Source organism: Artibeus jamaicensis, unplaced genomic scaffold (genome assembly GCF_021234435.1).
Source record: "Artibeus jamaicensis isolate MK-2021 breed Jamaican fruit bat unplaced genomic scaffold, CSHL_Jam_final contig_387, whole genome shotgun sequence".
NCBI lineage: Eukaryota > Metazoa > Chordata > Mammalia > Chiroptera > Phyllostomidae > Artibeus > Artibeus jamaicensis.
This window is the reverse complement of record NW_026521812.1, coordinates 3,680,584-3,702,802: the sequence shown is the minus strand read 5'-3', so window position 1 is coordinate 3,702,802 and position 22,219 is coordinate 3,680,584. Positions and strand designations below refer to the sequence as shown.

At 43.7% G+C, this 22,219-nt stretch overlaps 1 protein-coding gene across 1 annotated transcript in view; it reads right to left on the bottom strand.

Annotated features, from left to right (window-relative positions):
* Window positions 1–21,948, bottom strand: part of SLC2A12 (solute carrier family 2 member 12) — a 51,032-nt gene extending 29,084 nt beyond the window's left edge. The window contains 2 exon segments of the mRNA XM_037132765.2: window positions 850–2,190; window positions 21,717–21,948. Coding sequence (XP_036988660.1) covers window positions 850–2,190; window positions 21,717–21,831 — 1,456 coding nt within the window. The 5' untranslated portion in view covers window positions 21,832–21,948.
* Window positions 21,949–22,219: the final 271 nt, after the last annotated feature.

Here is a 22,219-nt window from a genome sequence, read left to right as displayed (position 1 = left end):
AGAAAGAGAGAGAGAGTTGAGGGTGATGCAGATTAAGCACTTCATTTTCTAGGGAGATGTACAAAAGACCTTTTACAACCTCTCCACAAAGAGGTTTAGACTTTCAGGCTGAGGCAAAAAGATTAGGGAACTTCAACAAACAAGTTATTCTAGCAAACCCTAGAGAGTTTGCTTCAGAGAAGGGTTTAAACACCGTTACTGGAGTAGACTGGCCACGTAAAATAAAACACCCTTGTAGCTATCTCTCTGTAAATTGTTTGGACTCTGTTTAATAGGAGTAACGTGAATCCCATTCTCCTGCTTAATAGAAGAAATTGCCCTGGGAGGTTACTGTGCTGATAAAATACACTTAAAGAAATAATGGATCCTCCTTCTTAACTCATAATCCCCTTCTTCTTCATTATTACCAGAATATACCCACTATTGTGTCTTTAAGAAAATCTTGATTTTTTTTTTCCTTTCACCTATGAAGAAACTCAGGAAAGAGATGTAAAAAATAATGTTATCCCAGTAAGCTTGCTTTCATAAAACAATATATCCTCCTGGGCAATAAATATCTTTCAAGGTCTGGTTCACCTCCAATCAGTTAGTGTTAAAGTACACCCATGTGACATAATGGCAAACTTACCCTTTGGGTGAATGCTGGCCCTGCACATTTCACAAAGCCAGCATAAGCCAAACATACTTTCTCCACTAGTAGAAATATCTGGTGGCCAATATTATCCCTGACATGCGTCTAGGAGTTCTGCATACAAAGCACTATAGCAGCAGGACACTCTCACTGGTCAGAAGCAATTCACTAACACTTATAAGGGGTGAGAGGGAAGGGCTAAAAAATAAAATACTTACTCGTTCCTAGACCAATTGAAAAAGCAGCAACATAAACAAGCAAGCTGGCTAAGGACAGCCATTTCAAAAAAGGTGGGACTTCTGCAGGGTCTGTGACGATCTGGGATTCAGTCTGGCTTAGTCCAGCACTTGGTAAGAATGGCGAGGTCATCTCCCCTCTCTTACCCATGTCATTTCTTATGGGCGTTACCAAGCTTCTGCTGTGGGAAGTGATCTTCTTAAAGGGCTCTCTAAGTGTTTCATTGCTGGCTGACAAGTTGCTTGAACCATAAAACACAGACTCATCCAATGACTGGTTGATAAGACTATGGCTTCTGCAGATATTGGAGAAGTTCATGTGGGTGTTGAGATTCACGATGCCCATGGTCATCAATGAGGCTGCCATCACAGAAGTGCCAACGCAGAGGAAGGTTTTACCCCCGACGTGGTCTACTAGCACTGTGGCCGGGATGGTGCTGATGACCTTGACAACCCCAATGCCTGTGGAGGCGAGGCTAGCTGCCTCATTGCTTTGGAAGCCAACAGACTTCAAAACAGTTGATGCATAGAATAATATGTTTGGCTGGCCAGTGATTTGTACAAAAAATACCAGTGTTATACCTATCATTATTCGGGTCCTCATGTTGTCCTTGGAACGAAACAGATCCCAAAAGCTATACTGATATTCATCTTTCAGGGAAGATTTTATTAGAGTGAGTTCCTCTGTGGTATCTGAGATGGCTCTCAACCTTCCCAGAACCTTGCCAGCAGCTTCCTCCTGTCCTTTCATCACCAGGAACCGGGGACTTGGAGGAAGAAAGTACATTCCAATTGCTTGCAAGACTCCCAAGGGAATGACAAGGCCAAACATGTACTTCCAGCCATGAGAAACACTGGCAAATGCATAATTTGAAATGTAGGCAAAAAGGATGCCAGTGACGATCATCAACTCATTCAGTGACACAAGAAGACCCCTTCTGTGTTGCGGGGCAATCTCAGCGATATAAACACAAGTGGCAATTGACGAGAGTGAAATGGAAACCCCTATAGCAATGCGCCCCACTATAAGAATCGTGTAAGATAAACTGAATATCAAGACTAGGCTTCCGAGTCCAAGCAGGCAGGATGACAAGATGATGGCAGCCCTTCTTCCATGCCTGTCAATTAAAACCCCTCCCAGGAGAGAGGCAAGCAAGGCCCCAATGAGAAGGGAGCTCACGACCATCTCCTGCTCATGGCAGGTCAGGGCTAATAAGGTTCTTATCTGAAGAAGAGCCCCGGAGATGATCCCAAGTTCATAGCCCACCAGGAGGCCACTGACAGCAGCCGTGACAGATGACAGGAGAGTAAACATGCCGCAACCTACAAGCAGAGAGGAGAAACAGGGGGGTCAGTTCTGAATTGTTATTTTAAACATTTTATGTGTGAACCGAGATTTGACCTTGTGTAAGTTTTTCATGGCACTGAGTATAAACACACACATAAGTACAGTAAAATAAGATGCTAATAAAAACAATGGTTACCTATAAAAGAAAAATGTCCCTTTTCTTTCATTTTTGGGAGGAGGGTGGAGACATTAGGAAGTCATTTCCTTCTATTTGTGGTGTTGCTGTTGTTTCATGTTTTCAGCCAACAGTTATGTAAGATAAGCAGATGAAAGATGATGAAGACTGAACAAACAAGAACGCTGTTCAGCTCCAGCCTTGGCGTTGGATCAGAAATTCAGATAGCCTGGCTCCTCTGGTCCCAGCTGGTTTTCTGTAGGCAAATAGGGGAGGATTGAGAGGGTAGGAGCCTCAAGAAGTCCTACCAGCTTCCCACCATGTACCTCCAGGGAAAAGGAAGCACAGCTTCCAGGGAACCTTCCTTCTTGTCTCCTTGGCCACAACTGGGCCACTGTTGGCTTTTGCTGAAGCACATGAGAGTGTGGGGTCGGGAGGTGGTTTGAGGAGGTGCCTTAACAAAGTCAAGGCTGCATCAGAAAGAAAGAGGGGAGAAATGGATGCAGGGGAGGGAAACAACCATCCATCACGGGCTCCAAGTAAGGAAGAGGGGACAGAACATGGGGAAAGAAGCTCAAAGGAGACTTCTATTTTAAGAGCATGCTGTTAAAATCTGGAGAATATGGCAAAATGTTAACAGTTATTAATTTTTGATGTTAGATACATAGGTGTTTGTTATGTTTGAAACCTGTCAAAACAGAAGTGAAATAAAACTAAAGGTAGTTGAGGGAAGAACATTGCAGGTACAGGAAACAGCAGGTTCCAAAGCCTGAGGTCATGTTTCAAACCTGTCAGGCAGCCAGAACCTCATGTGTGGGGCATAGCATGAGCTGAGAGCAGTGGGTGGGAGGGGGCATCAGTGAAGGTGCATAAGTGCAAAGGTGTCCCTCGTGCAGGCCTGGCAGGACACAGTGACAACTTTATATTTTATTCCAACTATAATGGGGTCAGTGCCCACCGACTGGTAAGAGAGCATGACACTCTGAGTGTCTTGCTGCTGTGTGCAGGTGAGTTCTTCAAGGGCAAAGATGGGTAGCAGGGAGTAACGTGTTGCCTTGGTCTTGACAAGAGATGATGCTAGCTTAGACTGGGGCGTGGAGTGGAACTGAAGGCATGTAGATTCCAGAGTTAATTTGGAGGTAGAAAGAATAACTACACTAGCTGGTGAACTGAAGTTGGAGGACACAGCAATGGGTCAGAACCCAAGGTTTCTCCATGGTTGGAGTAGTTGGTTGGGTGAGATACTGGGAGATCAGGAAGAGGACCGCCTATGAATGGGGGTGAGAGGAGCACTGGAAATCAGAAGTTCCATTTTAGACTTACAAAAATGTTCTGCTTGTTTTACCCACTGAGCAGAGCACCGAGCATACAGCTTTGGAGCAGAGAGTGGGTCAAAGCTGGAGATATGTGTCTGGGACTCAGGAGCACGTATTTGGTATTTAAAGCCCTGGGAATGCATGAGATCACTCAGAGCGACAGAACAGTGGAAAAGGAGAAGCAGGACTAGAACCTCGACTGAGGGTACACCAACATTTAGAAGAGCAGGCCACCGTAAAGGAGATGGAGAAGCAGAAACGAGATGGATGTAAAAGCAGTAGAAACATGATTGTGGACATAATGATCACAGACCGAGCTAAACTATCTAATCCTGAAGGAGGGGACAGAGGGTGCAGTTGAAAATGCTGTTTAGCTCTAGTGAAGGAAGCAGGTCAAATAAAGGGGATCTCAATCTCTTCCACCACAAATATCCAAGGTACTTTGTATCTCTGGGATCCCGGTGGGATATAGGAAAGTGGGAGACTCCAAAAAGTAAATTCAAAAGAGTTAAGCATTTAGATGGAGGAACAAATAAGAATGCAATAATCCATAATAAAAGTAATTTATGAGCACTTCAAATACAAACCACTGAATTGGGATTAAATCAGAATTTGTCCATGAAAACAAATAAACACTTGCAACATTTACATGGTAGGCATTTTCTTTGGTACTTGGGGTACATATAGCAGCGAAACAAAGCAGATGTGGCCATTGCCCCCTGAGAAGCTTCACATTCTAGTGAGTCTCTATGATCTATTATTCATTATGTGCTGTTTTAATTTTTACACAAAAAATAACTTTATAGTACTCTCCTATAAATTCACTTGTGTCCTTGGTTTCCACATATTCTTTTTCTATGTGATCTTAAAATCTTCAACAAATCCCTCACGCACGAGGAGAATTGTGTCAAATTCTTACATTTGGATAAGAATATTATTATATTGTTTTATATCTTTATTTGTCATCCTTCATTTTATTCATGTGCAATGTGTCGATTAGCATGTGTATTTTAGCTATTGGTCTTTGATACTCAGATTGGAGAAATAAGTGACTTAGAGAATGAACCACTCCGTAGGCAGACGGAATGAGGCACTGCAGAAGAGGAGTCAGAGTGACAGAGGACAGCATGGACACACTGAGTCAAGGACACACTGAGTTGTATGTTTTAAGGACCACTGCCCCAAACTAGCTGCCCCACTCACCTCATGACTGCTACTTGTTAACTGCGGAATTTCTATTCCAGTCCTCAAGTTGCCCACCAGCAATGCTGGACTCCAGTTCAGGGTGGGAACCTAGTACCTACAGCTCCCCAGATTGCAGCCCTGCGGCCCCACCGTAGGACCTGGCAGTGAGTGATTCAGCATGAGCCACCCCAAGGTGTGTCTTGGGTATGCAGATTACTTTGAGTCAAAGGCAACCAAGATCCTGCGGGCTCAAGAGAAGCTGCACCTTCCCCTAACTACCTAGAAAGACTTAAATTTAGGTGCCCATCAGTAAATGAATGGATCAAAAAATTGTGGTACATATACACAATGGAATTCTATGCTGCAGAGAGAAAGAAGGAGCTACTACCTTTTGCAACAACATGGATGGAACTGGAAAGTATTATGCTGAGTGAAATAGGCCAGGTGCTGAAAAGACAAATGCCATATGATCTCACCTTTAACAGGAAGCTAAACAACAAAACAAACAAGCAAGCAGAAAAAAAACCAAAGACACTGAAATAGAGAACAAGGGGACAGTGACCAGAGGGGAGAAGGAAGGGAAGTTAAGGGGAAAAGGGGGGGAGGGATTTGGAGGAACAAATAGGAAGGACACAGGGACGAGAACTAAGGGGGGTGGAAATGGGAGGGAGGTGGGGAGCAAGGGGCGGGGGAGGCTGGGATGGGAAAAATAGACAAAAAACTGTACTTGAAAAATAACTAAATAAAATTAATTATATATATATTAAAAAAAAAGACTTTGGCCCTGGCTGGTATAGTTCAGTGGATTGAGCACAGGCCTGAGAACCAAAGGATTGCGGTTTGATTCCCAGTCAGGGCACATGCCTGGGTTTCAGGCCAGTTCCCAGCAGGGGACACACAGAGGCAACCACACACTGATGTTTCTCTCCCTCTCTCTTTCCCCTCCCCTCTAAAGATAAATAAATAAAATCTTTAAAAAATAAATTAGGACTGTGGCCCATGATAAGAGGTATCACGAGGAATAACTTTTTACCCACCTGTATGATAGGGCAAACTATTAATTACTGAACATGACTTCTCCCTGCAACTGCCTTCTGGTGCCCCGAAGTGCCTCCCCTCATCCCTATTTCAGAATGTCCTATGTACCTCGGTTTCCCTCTCTGGCTCTGAATCTCTCGTGGGATCTCTACTCTCCTGTCTGCGAAGTTCCCATACCTATGGGTCTAATTAAATTTGATTATTTTCTCAGTCTCATGTCCGTTTGATTATTAGACCAGGGAAATCAACCTTGACGATAGAGGGAAGTTTCTTCCTCTGCCCTCAACTTCCGTCACAGGTAATTTTCCCTGTGCCGTTTTACCATGTGAAAACGACACAGAGAGACGTAAAGAGTGGGCTTCCCCCTGTGTCTACTTTTTGGTTGACGATGATAGAAGTGAGATGTTACCCTACGGATGCCAGAAGTAAAGGGAACTTTCCCAAGAAACCTTTTAGGGAACAGGAGGAAAGGCGAGTGTGTCAGGGGAGTGGGGTTTATAGTGGCCTAAATACGGTGGCGGAGTTTGGGGCGGCTGGGTGGACTCAGGAAAAGTAGCCAGTGCTAAAGGAGAGAACAGGGTGAGGAATCACAATTAGTGCCTTTTCAGAAAAAAACAAAACACCCAGCTGTGAAGTCAACCAGTCCACACTTAATGTTCCTGATGAAGTTCAGCCTTTTCGGTCCTTTTTCTCATGGCCTTGCTTTACAGGGGTCTTTCCTCGATGTCCCGCATTCTCCAAATGTGCTACGAGAAATGCTCAGCCTTTAGTGGACATCGCAGGAGTGGCAGATGTCTGCAGACTGTCAACTGGTCCCCACAGGCTGTTGGGTCATGCCTGCCGCCCCCATTGTTGCCTTGCTGGAAGACCCCCAGTCTGATGATGCAATGAGGATTCTTCATAAGGTAATAAAGCAAAACTGTTCCTAGCAAAGATGGGATCGCAGCCAGCAGCCTTTATGCAAACGAGAGCCCTGAGACCCTCAGTGAGGGCACAGAGGGCTGCCTGCGGCCCCCACAGGCCAGGAGACCCCAGCCACTGCTGCCACAATAGCGGCATTGTCTGCCTGCTCACGGGGCTCGGTGCTCCGATGAAAGCACGACTAACTGGCAGGCACTGAAACGCTCAGTTTTTCCACAATATTTGCGTTTCTGCTGCTTTCCTTTCCTTTCTGCCATCTGCCTATTATAGCATGTGTGCATAATGCACACACAATAAATACTTGCCCTCTGACTAAATCCTGCAACAGAATGAAAAGCATGCACGCCAGGTTGGGTTTTTGTTTTGTTTTTTTGGCAGGCAGCCAGGTAATTTACACAGCTTGACCAACTGTGAATGCTTCACAAATTCTAACCCCCCCCTCCATTTCTTGTTTCGCCTGAGAGATACTTGCAGATGCCCCCAAATGTCCTTGCAGCTGTGGTCTCCCTTTTCTCAGCTCCTTGTCCCTAAATAGTGACCCACCTTTCAAGAGTCATCTCAAGTGTCAGCTCCTCTGTGACAACCACCTTGCTTAGCCTTATTCTGCTGCTCCATCCCCAGACTTTCTGTGCTTCCACTGGGCATGAACTGTGTGTTTGTAGGGCACCTGTCACTTTTTAAGACATTCATTCATTTACCTGCTTGGCTTCCCATCAGACCGAAAGTTTCCTGAAGCCAAGAACTCTGCCTTACTTATCATATTCTCACCTCTAGTTTTGGACACAAGGTAAATACTTAATAAATTTGTTAAGTTAATGAATAAAGAAATGAATGATAATGGTACTACAGAACACTGACCCTTGGTTTCCTTCTATACAGAGCTCTGTCAGCAGACCAAGGTTGATACTTAGTGTTACATAATGGTTAGTATATTGAACTTGATGTTTACATAAATGCTTAGCATTTAAACAGAACACTGTTATCATTTCTATAAAGCTTTCAGCACTATTATTATTAGCCTGTTAACAGGAAAAGCATTGCATAGACCATGAAACATTTCACTGTCACTCATGTATTTATATTTTATTAAATGTCAGCCCAGGGCCTCAGCCCAGACTCGGCGCTTGGCAGACCCCTTTCGGCGGCCAGGTTTCAGGCCCCTGCAGTCTCCAAATACCCTTTCTCCAGCCCACCCGGACCGCTCTTTGTGGGAAATGCCGTGCACTTTTCCAGACTTGTGCTTCTCTTCACACTGTTGCCCCTCACAGCATGCCCTTCCCCTTACTTCGGGGTCTAGGGAAACCCGATTTATCTTTGAAGACCCAGACGAGAAACATCCCTTCCTCTGCAAAACCTTCCCAGACCCCCTCTTCTTGGTCAGCACTAATCTCTCCTCCCTCCCTCTCTCTCCTTCTCTCTCTCTCTCTCCCTCTCGCCTTTGCACACCTCGGATCATACTTAGTTACCTCTGTTTCCTGCCTTAGGTTGGGAGTTCCTGGACAGCAGAAGTGTCTGTGGGGTGCGGTGGGGGCCCAGGGGCGGAGGTGGAGGCAGCTACACTGTACCTGACGCCTGAGCTCAGTAGCCGGGAGGAAGGAGAAGTGTACTGGCTCAACGGGAAAGCCCCCTCACCGCCTCCCAAGGGGCACGACTGGGGAGAGACGAGGAGTGGTGTTTCCCGCAGCTGGTGAAGGTCCCAGGTGCTGCCTCTGGTCCTTGGACCAGGTGTGGTATGGTATTCTGCGTGGTAGCAAACACTGGGCTGGAGCCTTTACTTAACCACTCTCCACCCTCCCCTGCAGGCCGATTCTTTCTTGTGCATACAGTGAAACTAAGACCAACAGCAAGTTTGACCTCTCTCTCTGTACCTTTCAACACACACACAAAAAAAAAAAAGAGAGAGAAAAGAAAGAAAACAACTTTGTTTTCTTTTTTATTTTTCTAATTCTAGCTTTAATTTAACATTACTTTCAGATAAATGCTTTCCTGGAACTAATTTGTCCAAATTTTATTGGCTAGTGAGGCTTAAACTGGGGATGTTGTTTAAATTTGTATATTAGCCCGTCCCTGAATCTTGCTTTGTTTTTAACTATCCTATTCTGCCTGATTATAACTTTTATCCCTTTATTTCCTTCCACTCTTTCTTCTTTCCTTCCTTCAATGTGAAACTTCAACAAGGATAAAGGTGTTTGTTTCGTCTGTGTTTTTCTCCAGCTAATTAAGTTTTACTCTAAAAAGATTTTTTTCCCTAATTATCCCTTTGGGGTATTTTTTCTCTCCATTTATCTAAGAAAAATTATTTATGTGTTAGTTATATATATTCATTTCTTCTCTTATCTCTAGCTCCTTGTCATTTTAATGTGCATCTAGAATAACTTCCCATATTTGGCTTCCACATCACCACTTTCAGATAATGATTCTTCTCTTGCATTTTTAGCTCTCACGTTCTTTACTGTTTTATGTGGGTCTCTTTGCCTCTTTGTTCTCAGCTAAAGCTTCGCTTCAGTTTACTCATCGTTTGATGTTCTACATCTGTTTTTTCAAAGTCAATTTTAAAAATTATAGAAAATAGAAATCAGTTGTTTTACAAAATTCATTTCTCCTGTAGAAAGCAATCTCAAACTGCACACGTTGCCTTTGTATTGAAAACATGCCTCCCAGGGACCAGACCTTCTGCGTTCCCTTTACCCAGTCCCCCCAAATTTTCGATGATATTTGACTGCAAGCAACCCCCAGCTTGACAAACAAAAGTTTAAAACATTGTGGCTCTTACTGTTTAATTAGCGAGAAGACCAAGTTGAGTTTGGTGTCTCCAACAATGCTACCCATTCTCCTGCGTCCTCAGAAGGTAGGCTTTTGTCCAGACGTGTCCTATGCGCAAGGTGGCTGCCATAGATAGCATCAAGCATAAGATTCACTCACAACCACATTCAAAGGCAAGGGGCAATGCAAGAAGGCTTAGGGCCAGACCTCTTTGCCTTTATCAGGAAAGAAAATTTCCAGAAGCCCCTTGGAAGACCATCAGGACACGCTGCTCCAAAATAGGGCACCTCGGCCTATCGAACACTTTAAGGTGAAGGAGTTTAAGAAAATGGCAGAAGCCGAAGGGTCCCCCTGGCCTTCTCACTCTTTCCCCTAAAGCAGGTCCTAATGCCCTGTGACAAGTGCCCTGGCTACACCAGGAGAAAAGGAACTTTCTGATCTTCAAAAAGATGCCAACAGGAATCCAAGCCAACAGGCCCTGCTTAGCTTCCCCTGGTTTCTTATACTTATCTCATACCCCCTCACGTATTGTATTTCCGCACTGAATCTGGCGTACAGGTATTTAGGTGTAACGATGGCTTTGGGTCTTCATTTCCTTATGAAGAGTCTCATATCTCATAAAACTTGCATTAAATCCACTTGGAGGCTTTTTGCCTGTTAATCTGTCTTTGTCAGTTTCATTTTCAGATCCAGCATGGGACCCTAAGACCATTGAGGAAAACTTTTCTCTTCTACTACAAAGTTACCCTAATGTCTCATTGACCAGAATCCATGGGATCTGTGGTCAGACTTGGCTGCAAGAGACTGAGAATCGATTATCTGAATCTTTTACTTCCCCAGGTAGGAAAGGCAGAAAATCAGAAGGGGGTTCCCACAGCTATTGGGTTGGGAGTGACTGACCCCATTCTAGCCACCCAGCTGCAGCTGCAAACGTCTCTTAGAGGAGCCACTGATGTGCCCAGTTGCTCGCCAGATTTCTGACGGCCAGAAGTTATTTTTCTAGTGTGGCTCCATCGGACCAAGAAAGGAATTTTTTTGATCCCCTGACTATGAATAAAAAATATTATCTCTGCATTAGTTAAAACATCGTGTGAGTCTTTGCTTGTCAAAATCAGTATACGCAGAACTACAACTGCTGGAATGAGCCACTGCAGTGGCTCCTCTGGGCTTTGTCCCTTCTCACTGACCTCATGTCCCAAAACGCAAGGAGCGTTGTTTTTCCTATTCAACCTAAAGTTGCTGAAATCTTAGATATTGTAGCTCCTGAAGACATAAAGAAAGAGAAGTCATAATGACAAGATAGGATGGAAAAAATTGCATTGTGGAGCGAAAAGTTCCGACACTCTTAAAAGATCCTGGGGGCTGTGGAGGCATCTTCTCTTTTTCTGGTTGGTAAAAATTCTGTTTCTTTTTTTTTTTTTAAGATTTTATTATTTATTTTTTTAAAGAGGAGAAGGAGGGAGAAAGAGAGGGAGAGAAACATCACTGTGCGGTTGCCTCTCACACGCCCCGTACTGGGGACCTGCTGCACAACCCAGGCATGCGCCCTGACTGGGAATTGAACTGGCAACTCTTTGGTTCTCAGGCCAGCGCTCAATCTACTGAGCCACACCAGCCAGGGCTGTTGGGTGAAAATTCTTTCAATGAGGGATACACAGTGAGAGTTTGTAGAAACCTGACATTTCGCTGTCCTCTTTTTTACACTACCGCTGTGCTTGCATTTTGTTTAGGGGTAAGTCCAAACTCAGTGAATGTGTCTGACTTTAATGATGTGATACTTTTTCTTATTTCTTTCCATGTTTCGGGGGGGGGCGGTTTCAATGGACAGTTAAAAATGGTGAATCTGGAGAAGAAACGGGGAGCTATCTTACCTGGAGACATAACCTCTAGGATGGAGGTTCTGAGTGTGAATGAGATGTGGCAAGCTATGGACATTGTAAAATCGATAAGGTTTTTAAAAGGATCTTCATCCCATCAATAATTATTAACTGACGGGAAAATAGCAAGTAACACACATATCTGTACTTTAAGATTTTAAATGTAAATGTGATCGTTTTTAAAAATTTAAAGTGCTAGTGAATGCATAGTAGCTTTCTGTCTTTTTATATTTTCTAATCCATAAATGTCGAACTATGAAGACTATTATGTGAGAATTTAAATTTGTTTTTCTATTTTAAAAGGGAGACTGTGTACTTAAAAAATGGTTAAGTCACCCCTAGTCCTTTTTGAAATATTTTATGTAGGGAAATAAAATGTGAAGAATATAATTTTGTAAATCCTGTCTCTAAAACTCTTAGGAAGAACACTTTGTTTACTAAAAAAAAATGCTTGGATGGCCACTGGGGTGTTAGGGGAGAAGCCCATGGGCCATGTTGTTAATATTCAGGCAGACTATGGGAAAGAGGGGGAGAGAAAGAGCCAAGATGTGTCATACAATCTAAAGGCAGAATTTTGACAAATGTGTGTGTATGGGGGTGGAGGAGAGAGGGTGAGGGGCCAGGAGGGGGGAGAGAGAACCTAGAAAGGTCCAGAAATAAGACAGAAGGTCAGAATAGGTTGACAAGAAAGGGGACAGGGAGAGGGGGTGGGGAGAAAACCCCAAGGAAAAATAGGGCAAGAGGTCTGTGGATATTTTAAAGTTCATTTACAAGAAATTCCCTATGGTGGATTTGGCAAGAGGATTTTAGGAATGGGCCCAGCTGATACTTAATTGCACTGAGCTGTCTTCAGATCATCAGTAAAAATTTACAAAGAGCTCATAAGAATGGGATTGGAGTACATGAGGGGAAAGGGGCTGTGATCCACCTACGGACTGGGGCAGAGTGAAGACTAGTTGTAGGAACGGCAGGAATCCAGTGGGAACAGGAAGCTGGCACAAGAAGCCATCAGAAGAAGAATCACAAGTCTCCTGAGGAGACTGAGTGTGTCTGAGGGTAGGAGGAGGCGTGGGGAGCAAGGAGGCTTGTGGGTCTAACCTTCCAGGGGACTAGAGCTATTTTTATTTAAACAGTAAAAGGATGACGAGCCCATAAAGCTGGAAGATTTGAAGACATGCACATGAGATTTTCCAAGACTCCCTAATTTGTCAAAAGTACCATCACTTTCAGAAACTTTCTTGATTTTCTTAAACTGATTATGGTCCCTTTTGAAGAATTCCTCCCCTCGTGGCACTTAGGCTCACAAAGGTTCATGCGATTGGTCCCTGCTGTCATCTTCTTTCCCTCCTTCCAGCTCTGTGTTTTCATCATACAAAAAATATTTGCAGTTCCCTAAACGTCCCCAAACTTGTATACAAGCTGATTTCTCTGCTTATAATGCTATCCGTAAACCTAGGCGCCTCGGTTATACTTTCCTGACTTGGCTTAGCAACACTGTCTTGCAGGGGCCTTTGAAACCGGCTGAGCCACCCACTGGGCACCACCATTGCGTTAAGGGTCTGGCCGCCTCCTCTGCTGCAGGTGTCCTGACCTCTGTTTCTCTCCACACGTTGCTAGTACACATCTGCACTGCATGGAAGTCGCTTGGTCATCATTAGACCCAGGGTCTACAGTCATCTTTGAATCCTAGTAGACACTCAAAATTTGTTAAATAATTGTCTTGTAATTATTTAGATTCTTACCTTCCTGATGAGTTGGTAAAATCTATAGACATGAATAATGCCTTACATTGTTTATTTACTCTGAAATATGCAGCACCGTGCCACTCAGTAAGTATTACTGAATTAAAATGTTCCTTAGTTCAGCTGAACCAACACTTCTCTACTCACTCATTTAACATTGAACGATTCAGCACGTATGATGCTCTAGCACCGTGCTGGGCACAGATGGCAGAGCGGTCCTTCTGGGTGGGCAGTGCAGTCAGTAGGGTGGCTATCGTGAGCAGTGTGTTGAGGCATTTTCTAGGTTACATCTGGATTTGGAGGCACGAGATGGTGGCACTTGTGCCACAGGCATAAGGTCCCTCATGGGGATGAGGAGAAAAGGCATAACGCTTCCTCTTATCAATTGCACAGGACTTCCCAAACATTTGCAGTTGGCGCAGACCTTTGATAGATCCACGAATATATATTATACCTGCGAACTTACAATTTTATAGAAAAAGACATGTTATGTGAAACCAGTTGGTTACTAGGAAACCAGCTAAAATACAATGCAATAAATTTCTGAAAGGAGTGTAACTGGGGACCCGATTCACAGATCAGATTACAGAACAGGCCCTGGCTGGTGTAGCTCAGTGGACTGAGCACAGGCCTGCGAACCACACAATCGGAGTTCGATTCCCAGTCAGGACACATGCCTGGGTTGCAGGCCAGTTCCCAGCATGGGACTCATGAGAGGCAACCATACATTGATGTTTCTCTCCTTCTCTCCTTCCCTTCCCCTCTAAAGATAAATAAATAAATAAATAAACAAATAAATAATCTTAAAAAAAAAGATTACAGAACAGAGCAGGAAGTAGACAGTGATGCTGGATGCCTGGTCAGGTGGGCAAAGCTCTAGTTGGATGTATGATACTAAGGATTTCTGCGTGGTTGCTACCTAATACCTGTGCTACCTGGAGGAAGTCACTTCATTCTTCTCTGGGAAGCACCTGGGCTCACTGGTGAAGGTACAGTCTGGAATCGGGGTGCCCGATTAACTTCCAGCAAGACTTTCATGTGCCTACCTGTTAGCTTTTCTATTCCTCTGTGTTCTTCTCATTCCTAAACTACAGGTAATAATATTGCCTACTTTATAAAGTGGTTCCAAGAATAAATGAGGTAGAGGCGTACCTGGAGTGTGGTAGGAAATGGTTAATAAACATTAGCTGTTGTTCTCTCTGCCTCAGTCTCCTTATCTGTGACCGGGGGGAGATATGACCTCATTGGAGTGTTGTAAAGATAAGAAGTGAAAGTCGTAATAGAAGTTCTTGGCTCACAATGATTCAACAAAAATCTGTTTACTCTGAATGATGGGTAAAATCTCCGTAACACAGAATTAAAACTTTGAAACAGCCTCTCTTACTGATAGTAAAGAAAGTAAAATATATCTTGTTTCCACCATTAAAATGGTATCTTTTTTATAAATTCTTGAATTCCTTTATTTTTGGTAGTACCTATGTAATTGGGCCTACAGCATGAGACATTTTCCCTGTGATTTTGTCTTGAGTTTTCTACAGTTTGTTTCCAATGGAAAGAAATGTTTCATCAGTTCGGGAATGCTCTCTCACTGTACAAATTAGATTGATTTTCATAGCAACTTTCCCCCCATTCTTACAAAGCTGTGCACAATGGGGGCTGAGATACCGAGAGCCTTGCGCTTCCGTGATGCCATTTCAGGCAGGTTACGAAATCCACATGCACGGAGTTCCTGACTCGGCCTCCCCTAAGTTGTGGCAACGAGTGTGTACAGGAGCAAAACATCTTGGATAAAATAATGCATAGTTAATAGTCCCCGAGCCTAACAATGCCAGGCAGACCTGAGTCACAGCGTTTCTGAGAAACAATTACTTCCAAGGGAAACACAATTTAACAGTTTAAAGGTAAATTCTTCTTAATTTGCTTAAGGAAAAAACACTCCTATAAGTTAAATGAAAGACAGCATTTTTCTTCCTGGTATTTTGGAGAAACAGTATAAAGTGAGTCACTGCTCAAGAAGAGTGAAACCTCCTAAAATTGGAATAATGTAACAAATTGCTCTAGTCTTATTATTACTTCTGCTAAAATTGTATAGAAAAAACTGTCTATCACTGAGGCATAGCCAGTTAGCAAATGCAGAAATGAATATGCTGTGATGTAGGAAGGAAAATGATACCACTAAGCCACAATAAAATAGAAAAAAATCCATATTAATTTATGAGTTACTGTAAAGGTGATATATTTGACTCAAAGTTTCAGCTGGAAAGTTTTGAGGGGGGGAATTTAGGTTTTATGCTTTTAACTGGGGTTGGGTGCTTTTTTAGGGAAGATAGGCTAGGAAATCATCCTTATCTGGTCTTTGGTCTGAGGGGAGGAAGGGTTTGACACCCCAAAGTATGCTTTTTGGAATAGTGATTATTTCAAGCAGGTTAGTTTTAAGAAAATAAAGATTCAGAAAAAAAATCTTTGGCCTTCTCCCTAACTAACTAAAAGAATTTTAGAGAAAGAATCTGATGCAGGAAGTGAGCTACCGTGATAAACAACTACAGTTTCATAGGAACTGTTGCGACAGACAGGAACCTAGCAAAGCCCTTCTGCGACAAGTCTCCTCTGTGTCCCATTGTTAAAGGTGGCCCAGCACACAGGTGTTCACCAAACATTTGCTTTCATTGCCATAGGAATTGCCTTCCCTCCCTACAATGTCCCAAACCACAACATTCCGAGTCCTCCCCAGCTGAAGATGGCATGGAAGCTTCAACCGCCTCCGCTGTTCTCCAGCCTCATATTCTTACAGGGCCCCTGTGTATACGTAGGTAATACATTTGGTCATTTTCTCCTGCTAGTCTTTTTCATGTTCATTTGATTTTTTGGTCCAGCCAGAACTGGTAAGAGGGGATAACTCTTTGGAAATAAGCCCATTACCACTTTTCCTCCTTCTCACCACCGTAACTCAGTGTCCTTTTACAGGGTTTCCATTCCCTTATTTTAAATATTTTATTTTTATGTTTATTTTTAGAGAGGGGGAAAGGGAGGGAGAAAGAGAGGGAAAGAAACATCAGTGTGTGGTTGCCTCTCACATGCGCCACTCCAGGGCCTGGTCATTCCCTTATCTTAGTCAATAACTCATCCTCTTGGAGAAACAAAACTGAACTAGGAGCCTGAACTCCGCTCAACTTAGGAATCTTATAGAACCAGTTTGTGCTCATAAAATCTCTGAGTAAAGAGCCTCGCTAGCTCTTAGAAGCCCAAGTTAATTGCACTCCAATGGAGGGAGGTTTGGAACTCTCAAAACTTTTTAAACCCAGAGGCTGAATAGAACTTGGATTCTCTCTATTGAGAAAAAGCTACCTATAAAACCAGATTAAAGAGCTAACTATTCTGGAGTGAAAAATAATAGGCCATACATCTACAGCAATTAAAAAATGCATTTTAATTGGCTGATTTACCTTTGATATAAAACTATAAATTGAAGTTTCTTCAGGCAACTGCAGGGTGGATTCACTGCATTTTTTATTCTATTTTTACCAGCTACTCTAAGGTCTAGAGCACTAGAAAGTTACCCTCCGAGAATTTGCAAAGAATATGTCTCAAGGGCTCACAGTAGAGTCTTATCAGCTACTATAAGGCATGTTCTTGGGCTCTCCAGGCCTCAGCTGCTACTGACAATCTTACTGAGAGAAGGGTAATGTTTAAAATAATTAACAACTGGAACAGGGGCACTGATCTATCAGAATACACATTGACTATCAAACCAGTCCACACACACTAAGTCTGCCAACTAATTCAGTCAATCTAGGTCAGCAGCACTTGTTGCAGCTCCTTGGCCTGCCTTCATCCATGGTTTTTGTTGTTTGTTTATTTGTTTTTGTTTTTAATTAAAATACAGTCATACCTCAGTACTCATTGGCTTCAGAACTCATCAATCCCTATACTCATTGAATTTTGATGAGAAAAAAATGTTTCAGTACTTGGCACTTGCTCAGGTCTTATTACACTTGCTAGAACTTGTAGCAGTCACAGAGTCACACTGCAAGGGAAAATGCTTCATCGTTTGGTGCTCATTGGTGTGGGCCCTCATCACGAGTTCCAGAATGAATTAACAATGAGTACCGAGGTACCACAGTACTTTCAAGTAATTTTTTAAGTTTTATTTATTGATTCAGGAGAGAAAGAGAGAGAAAGGGGGAGGGAAAGAGAGAGAGAGAGAGAAGCATCACTTTGTTGCTTCTCCTATTTATGCGTTCATTGTTTATGAATTTATGTTTCTTATATGTGCCCTGACCAGGGATTGAACCTACAGCCTTGGCATAACCAGATGATGCTCTAACCAACTGAGCTAGCCAGCCAAGCCTGCCTTTGTCCATGAGTGTCAGGATCTGCCACCGCAGGTTCCCACCAATGTGTGTCTGATGCTGCTGTGGCAGCCAAGAGGGGGTCTGTGGCAAGGAGCAACCTGTCTGCCGTTTTTTGGTGACATGATCTTAAAGGGGAATGAGAGCTCTTTAAGATCTGAATGAGCCCCACACCACCCAGAGATTTCCTGAAACAGCTCCTGCCGTGTTCGTTCAGAGCCTTCTCCCTTCCTAGATCTTGGAGAAGCCATTAGCCCAGGCGTTAGTCATGAAATGCCTCAACTTTAGACTTTTGAGGTGATTTCTAGCCACTCAACAAGAGATAAATGACTGAAGTAAAAAGGGGAGATGGTTCACTTTAAATCTGGCCTTATTTCCACACAAAAGAGTCCGTAAGGCCCTCATAAGTTCACATGTCTATAAATCCAGTCACATCTTTGGGAATGTCAAGCTACACACAATTTGTTTTTGTTGTTATCAGACACTGATGTGTTCAATACGTGTTTTTAAAACACAGTGATTTTTGTCATGGATTTTGTCACTTCACTTTTAATATATGGAAAGGCTGTAGAATTGGGAATTCTGCAGGGAACAATGGCCATTCCTCTTTGTTCTTCCAAAGTGACTGGTCTGTTGTTGGAGTTGCTCCTCCCACGACTAATGCCCTGTTATTAGGTCAAGCTGGTTGGGCTGACTTTCTCTTTTCTGGGGATAAATTTGGTCCCCAACTTCTCCATCTCTCTTATAAGTAGACTTTCCCTTGGGCTGCCCAAGGAAGCCCGAGAAAGGAGGTCAGGTCAGGCTAAATCTGGGAGCCCAGTGCTCAGTAGGGACATGTAAATATGCCCCAACCCCCTGCCCCCCCAAAAAAACCATGCCTGCTTACCCAGAGTATTGGTGGGCCTGTGTTTTGCTCAGTGGGATCCCCAACCAGGAGTCTGCCTGCTGGGGCTATAAGGACTGGTAGGGAACAGAGGCAGCCAGGACACAGGGCCTTATTTTCTCCGCCTCTCCTCTTCCCACTAGAGTGGGCCATGGCCACCTACTCTGCTCCCATTTGTAAAAAGTTCACAGCTTTAAACGTATTTGAGAATGCCTCAGAGTATTTAAGTGATTAGCGGAGGTGTGCGTTTACTAAATCTCAGACTGCGGCATCTAAGGTTCAGAAGGATGTTAGGGAGCATGCAGTGCAGCTCTTTCTGCTGGGTCAGCGAGCCCGGTCCTGGCGATTGGGTTCCAGCTCACCTGGCAGCTGTTCCTGTGGTACTGAGAACCTGTACTCACGCAATGAATGCTGTTCTTGGCTTCTGACATTTAGGGCAGATCCAAGGGGGGGAAACAGTGCTTGTGGGGTGTACAAGGGCTTAAGGAATGCTCCCCCACAGCCAGTTGTTTGAATCCTGAAATTTGAAGAGCCTGGGAGACCCAGTGTCTGACTAGAGGAATAGGCACTAGGCCTGGGCCAGAGGTGGCTACGGTCAGCTTTGCTCCAGCCACTGCATGAACTTGGACCCATCACACGTTTTCTGGCCTCCTGTTATTTTTGGGTGACATGTCCCAGGACACCACATTTTTCACTCCACCTATACCTGTTGTTGGCTCTAAGAACCAGGATTTCAATTGAGTTCAAGACTGCCCTTTTGAGTCAATTATAACAAGTCTATGGCCCAGGCTGGCATGGCTCAGCGGACTGAGTGCTAACCTGTGAACCAAAGGGTCGCAGGTTCAATTCCCAGTTAGGGCACATGACTGGGTTGTGGGCCAGGTTTCCAGTAGAGTGTGTACGAGATGCAACCACACACTGATGTTTCTCTCCTCCTCTTTCTCCCTCCCTTTCCCTCTCTCTAAAAATAAATAAATAAAATCCTTTAAAAAGATCTATGAATACTGAAACATACACTAAAAATGTAGCCACTTAGAGTCATTGATTTTTGAAAGGGAATTTCAGTTCATTAGTGCCTAGTCACTATAACAAAGCACTCCTCCCAGGTTCCAAGGTGTTGGTGGGGGAGCAACTGCTAACCCTTTCGTTGTGTGTGATAGCATCGGGGATGCAGTCACAGAGCTTAGAACTCTTGTTTCCTTTTCCCGTATCTCAAACGATTTAACTGCCTGGTCTTGGACGGTAAAACTCATTCCTCTTTGTGCTTTAATTGTTTCATCTGGGATTAGAGAGAGACTTGCTACCTTCAAATGCGGGAATAGTATGATAATTATTAAGCATATTTTCATACTCTGAATGAAACTGTGGGAATTTTAAAATACAAAGAAGTCAAAAGAAGCATTTGTCAATATTATTTTAAGTCTCAACATCTTCATAAAACAGATTAAAATATAATTCCCGCAGCTGAGGTTAAGTAAGCTGTGAAAACCACAGAGTGAGTGCTGGGCCATGCATTCATTATACACGTATGTATGTATGTATTGCCTTTGGGTACCAAGAGATAGATGTTCACAACCTAGAAGAATTACAAAAGTAATACAAAAGTAGTAATAATAAAAGGCTTGCATTCATCTAAATGAAAACTATACATAGCACAAATCAAAGTTTTATTCACTTAAACTTTTAGGGAAACATTTAGGCTCCCTCTTCTACATAATAAAGTTTCATTTAATATGTAATTTATTTGGAGTATTATTCATTTATAATGTCTTTTCAACACGAACAGTTGCACCTTAAATTCTGTGCATGTATTCAACCTTTGCAAATATACACACATCTTACCTTCCCTCACTTAACTGTGAACTTGCATAGTTTAACCTACTCAGAGTCCACTGTGCTTTCAAAGCCGTATCAAAATTAAATAGTCAATTTCTAGTTGTTACGGTGGAGCTCCCTCCAGGAAAAGGTTTCTCTTCATCTTCTTTGTGCCATGATCACTGGCACTATTTTAGTTCACTTTTAGTTCACTTTTTTTGTTGATGTCACTGCCTCAGCTTGTCCTTCAGCTCAATCCTGAGACGTTTCACTCGAACCTTGTAACTCTCTCCCTTACCCGCCCCCCCAAGAACAAGCTTCCCTCGCCTGCTCTTAGACTCAGGAGCCACAGAACATGCTTAGAGAAAGGTTTGCTTAATTCAGGCCTAGGCTGTATTGACAGATGACCCCAGGTATTATTCATTCTTGAGTGGAAGTGGGAAATCAAGAGAAGGCTGAGCACGGAGCCGGGCAGGGAAGAATGACAGCGTCTCAGTTCCCCAGACGGACCACTAGGTGCCTCAGTCAGAGAGGTCACAGACTGAATGCTGAGATCAGACAAACCCCCAAGGCAAAAGCAGGTAGATTCATTCCCAGGCAAAAGCGTTCTTTATCATTTGGTGTTTTGGATTTTTCATGAAATTCCAATATATGGCTTGGGAATGCATTACATAGTTGTGGGGAGCAGAATTGAGAAAAGCCATAGGAAGGAGAGAATTATTTGCGTTTAACTTCATTTCTATTATTATTCATCTCTAATCTTTTGAGAACAAACTGAATGAATAGGAAGAGGCGACTAAAACCGTGCAACGCGTTTGTGGGAACTGTAAACGTGGAAGTGAAGAAAAGTGTTTGGTGTAGCAACATAACTGAAATGAATTGAAAACTTCCGAATTTCACCTCTCAGAGAAAGAGTATTAAACCTCAGTTCAAAAGGCTAGTTTTAAAGAACTAGGAGCAAGGAAGCCATGGTTTTAGGCTCCAAACAGAATAAAGCTCCAATTCATTACAAACAGATGCTGGGAACTTACAAACAAAGTTGTGTTCATTGATTATGTAACTAAGCATTTTATGAAGGCTACTTCACCTGATTTTAAAAGTGGCTGTTAGAATGTGCAGCTGTTACAGGCTGCCTGTGTGAGACAACAAATGAAAACGTGTGTGTGTGTGTGTGTGTGTGTGTGCATTTGCGGGTGCGTGTGTGTTTACACATGGGACTATCTTACCGGTCAATCGTGCCAAAGTGAAAAAAGGATTTACACATCACATTGTCAGCACCGCGGATGGGACTCGGCTTAAGAACTGCGGGGCTTCAGTCTCCGAATTGCAGCTCCTTATCACTCCTCCCACCAGATCCCGTCTCCTTCTCCCGGTGCACCTAGCAAGCTCCCGTGTACACACACACACACACACACACACACACACACACACACGATTGAGACGCGAGTTCCGCTTGCTTCTCTAGCCGGTCACCGGAGCCCATCTGCCTCACTTTACCTCTGGCCCAGGGAGGATGCCGGCGGCCGCTGGCTCTGTCGCTGCCATCAGTCTCGGCTGGTCTCCCCTGCGGATTCAGGCGACCGCGGGCCTCTGTGTTTTCAACAGGTACCATGGTAGAAGTTACAGCCTTTGCTTCGGCACCAAACCACTCCCCCCCGTGGCAACAGTGGTCACTTGCCCCATGGTCGCATGCTTAAGAAGGTGAAAAAAAAAAAAACTTCAGGCAAAGCCAATGTGATTTGTGACCAACTTTGTTTCTATTTCTGAAGGTTTTGCCCTTTTCGGTGACACAGGCTGTTGCTATTCCAAGCAGCCTATCACAGGCAGTGGGAGGGCCCTGTCTCCGAGGGCTGTTTGTGCCTTCAGACGCAGGGCTGGGCGCTGGGGGTTAAAAGGCTTGGGAAGAAACGGAGCTCCGACTCTGCATTTGGCCGTTAACGCTCAGAGTCCTGCACCTTTGAAAAGAGGCACGGAAAAGAAACGGGCAGATTCAAACGTAG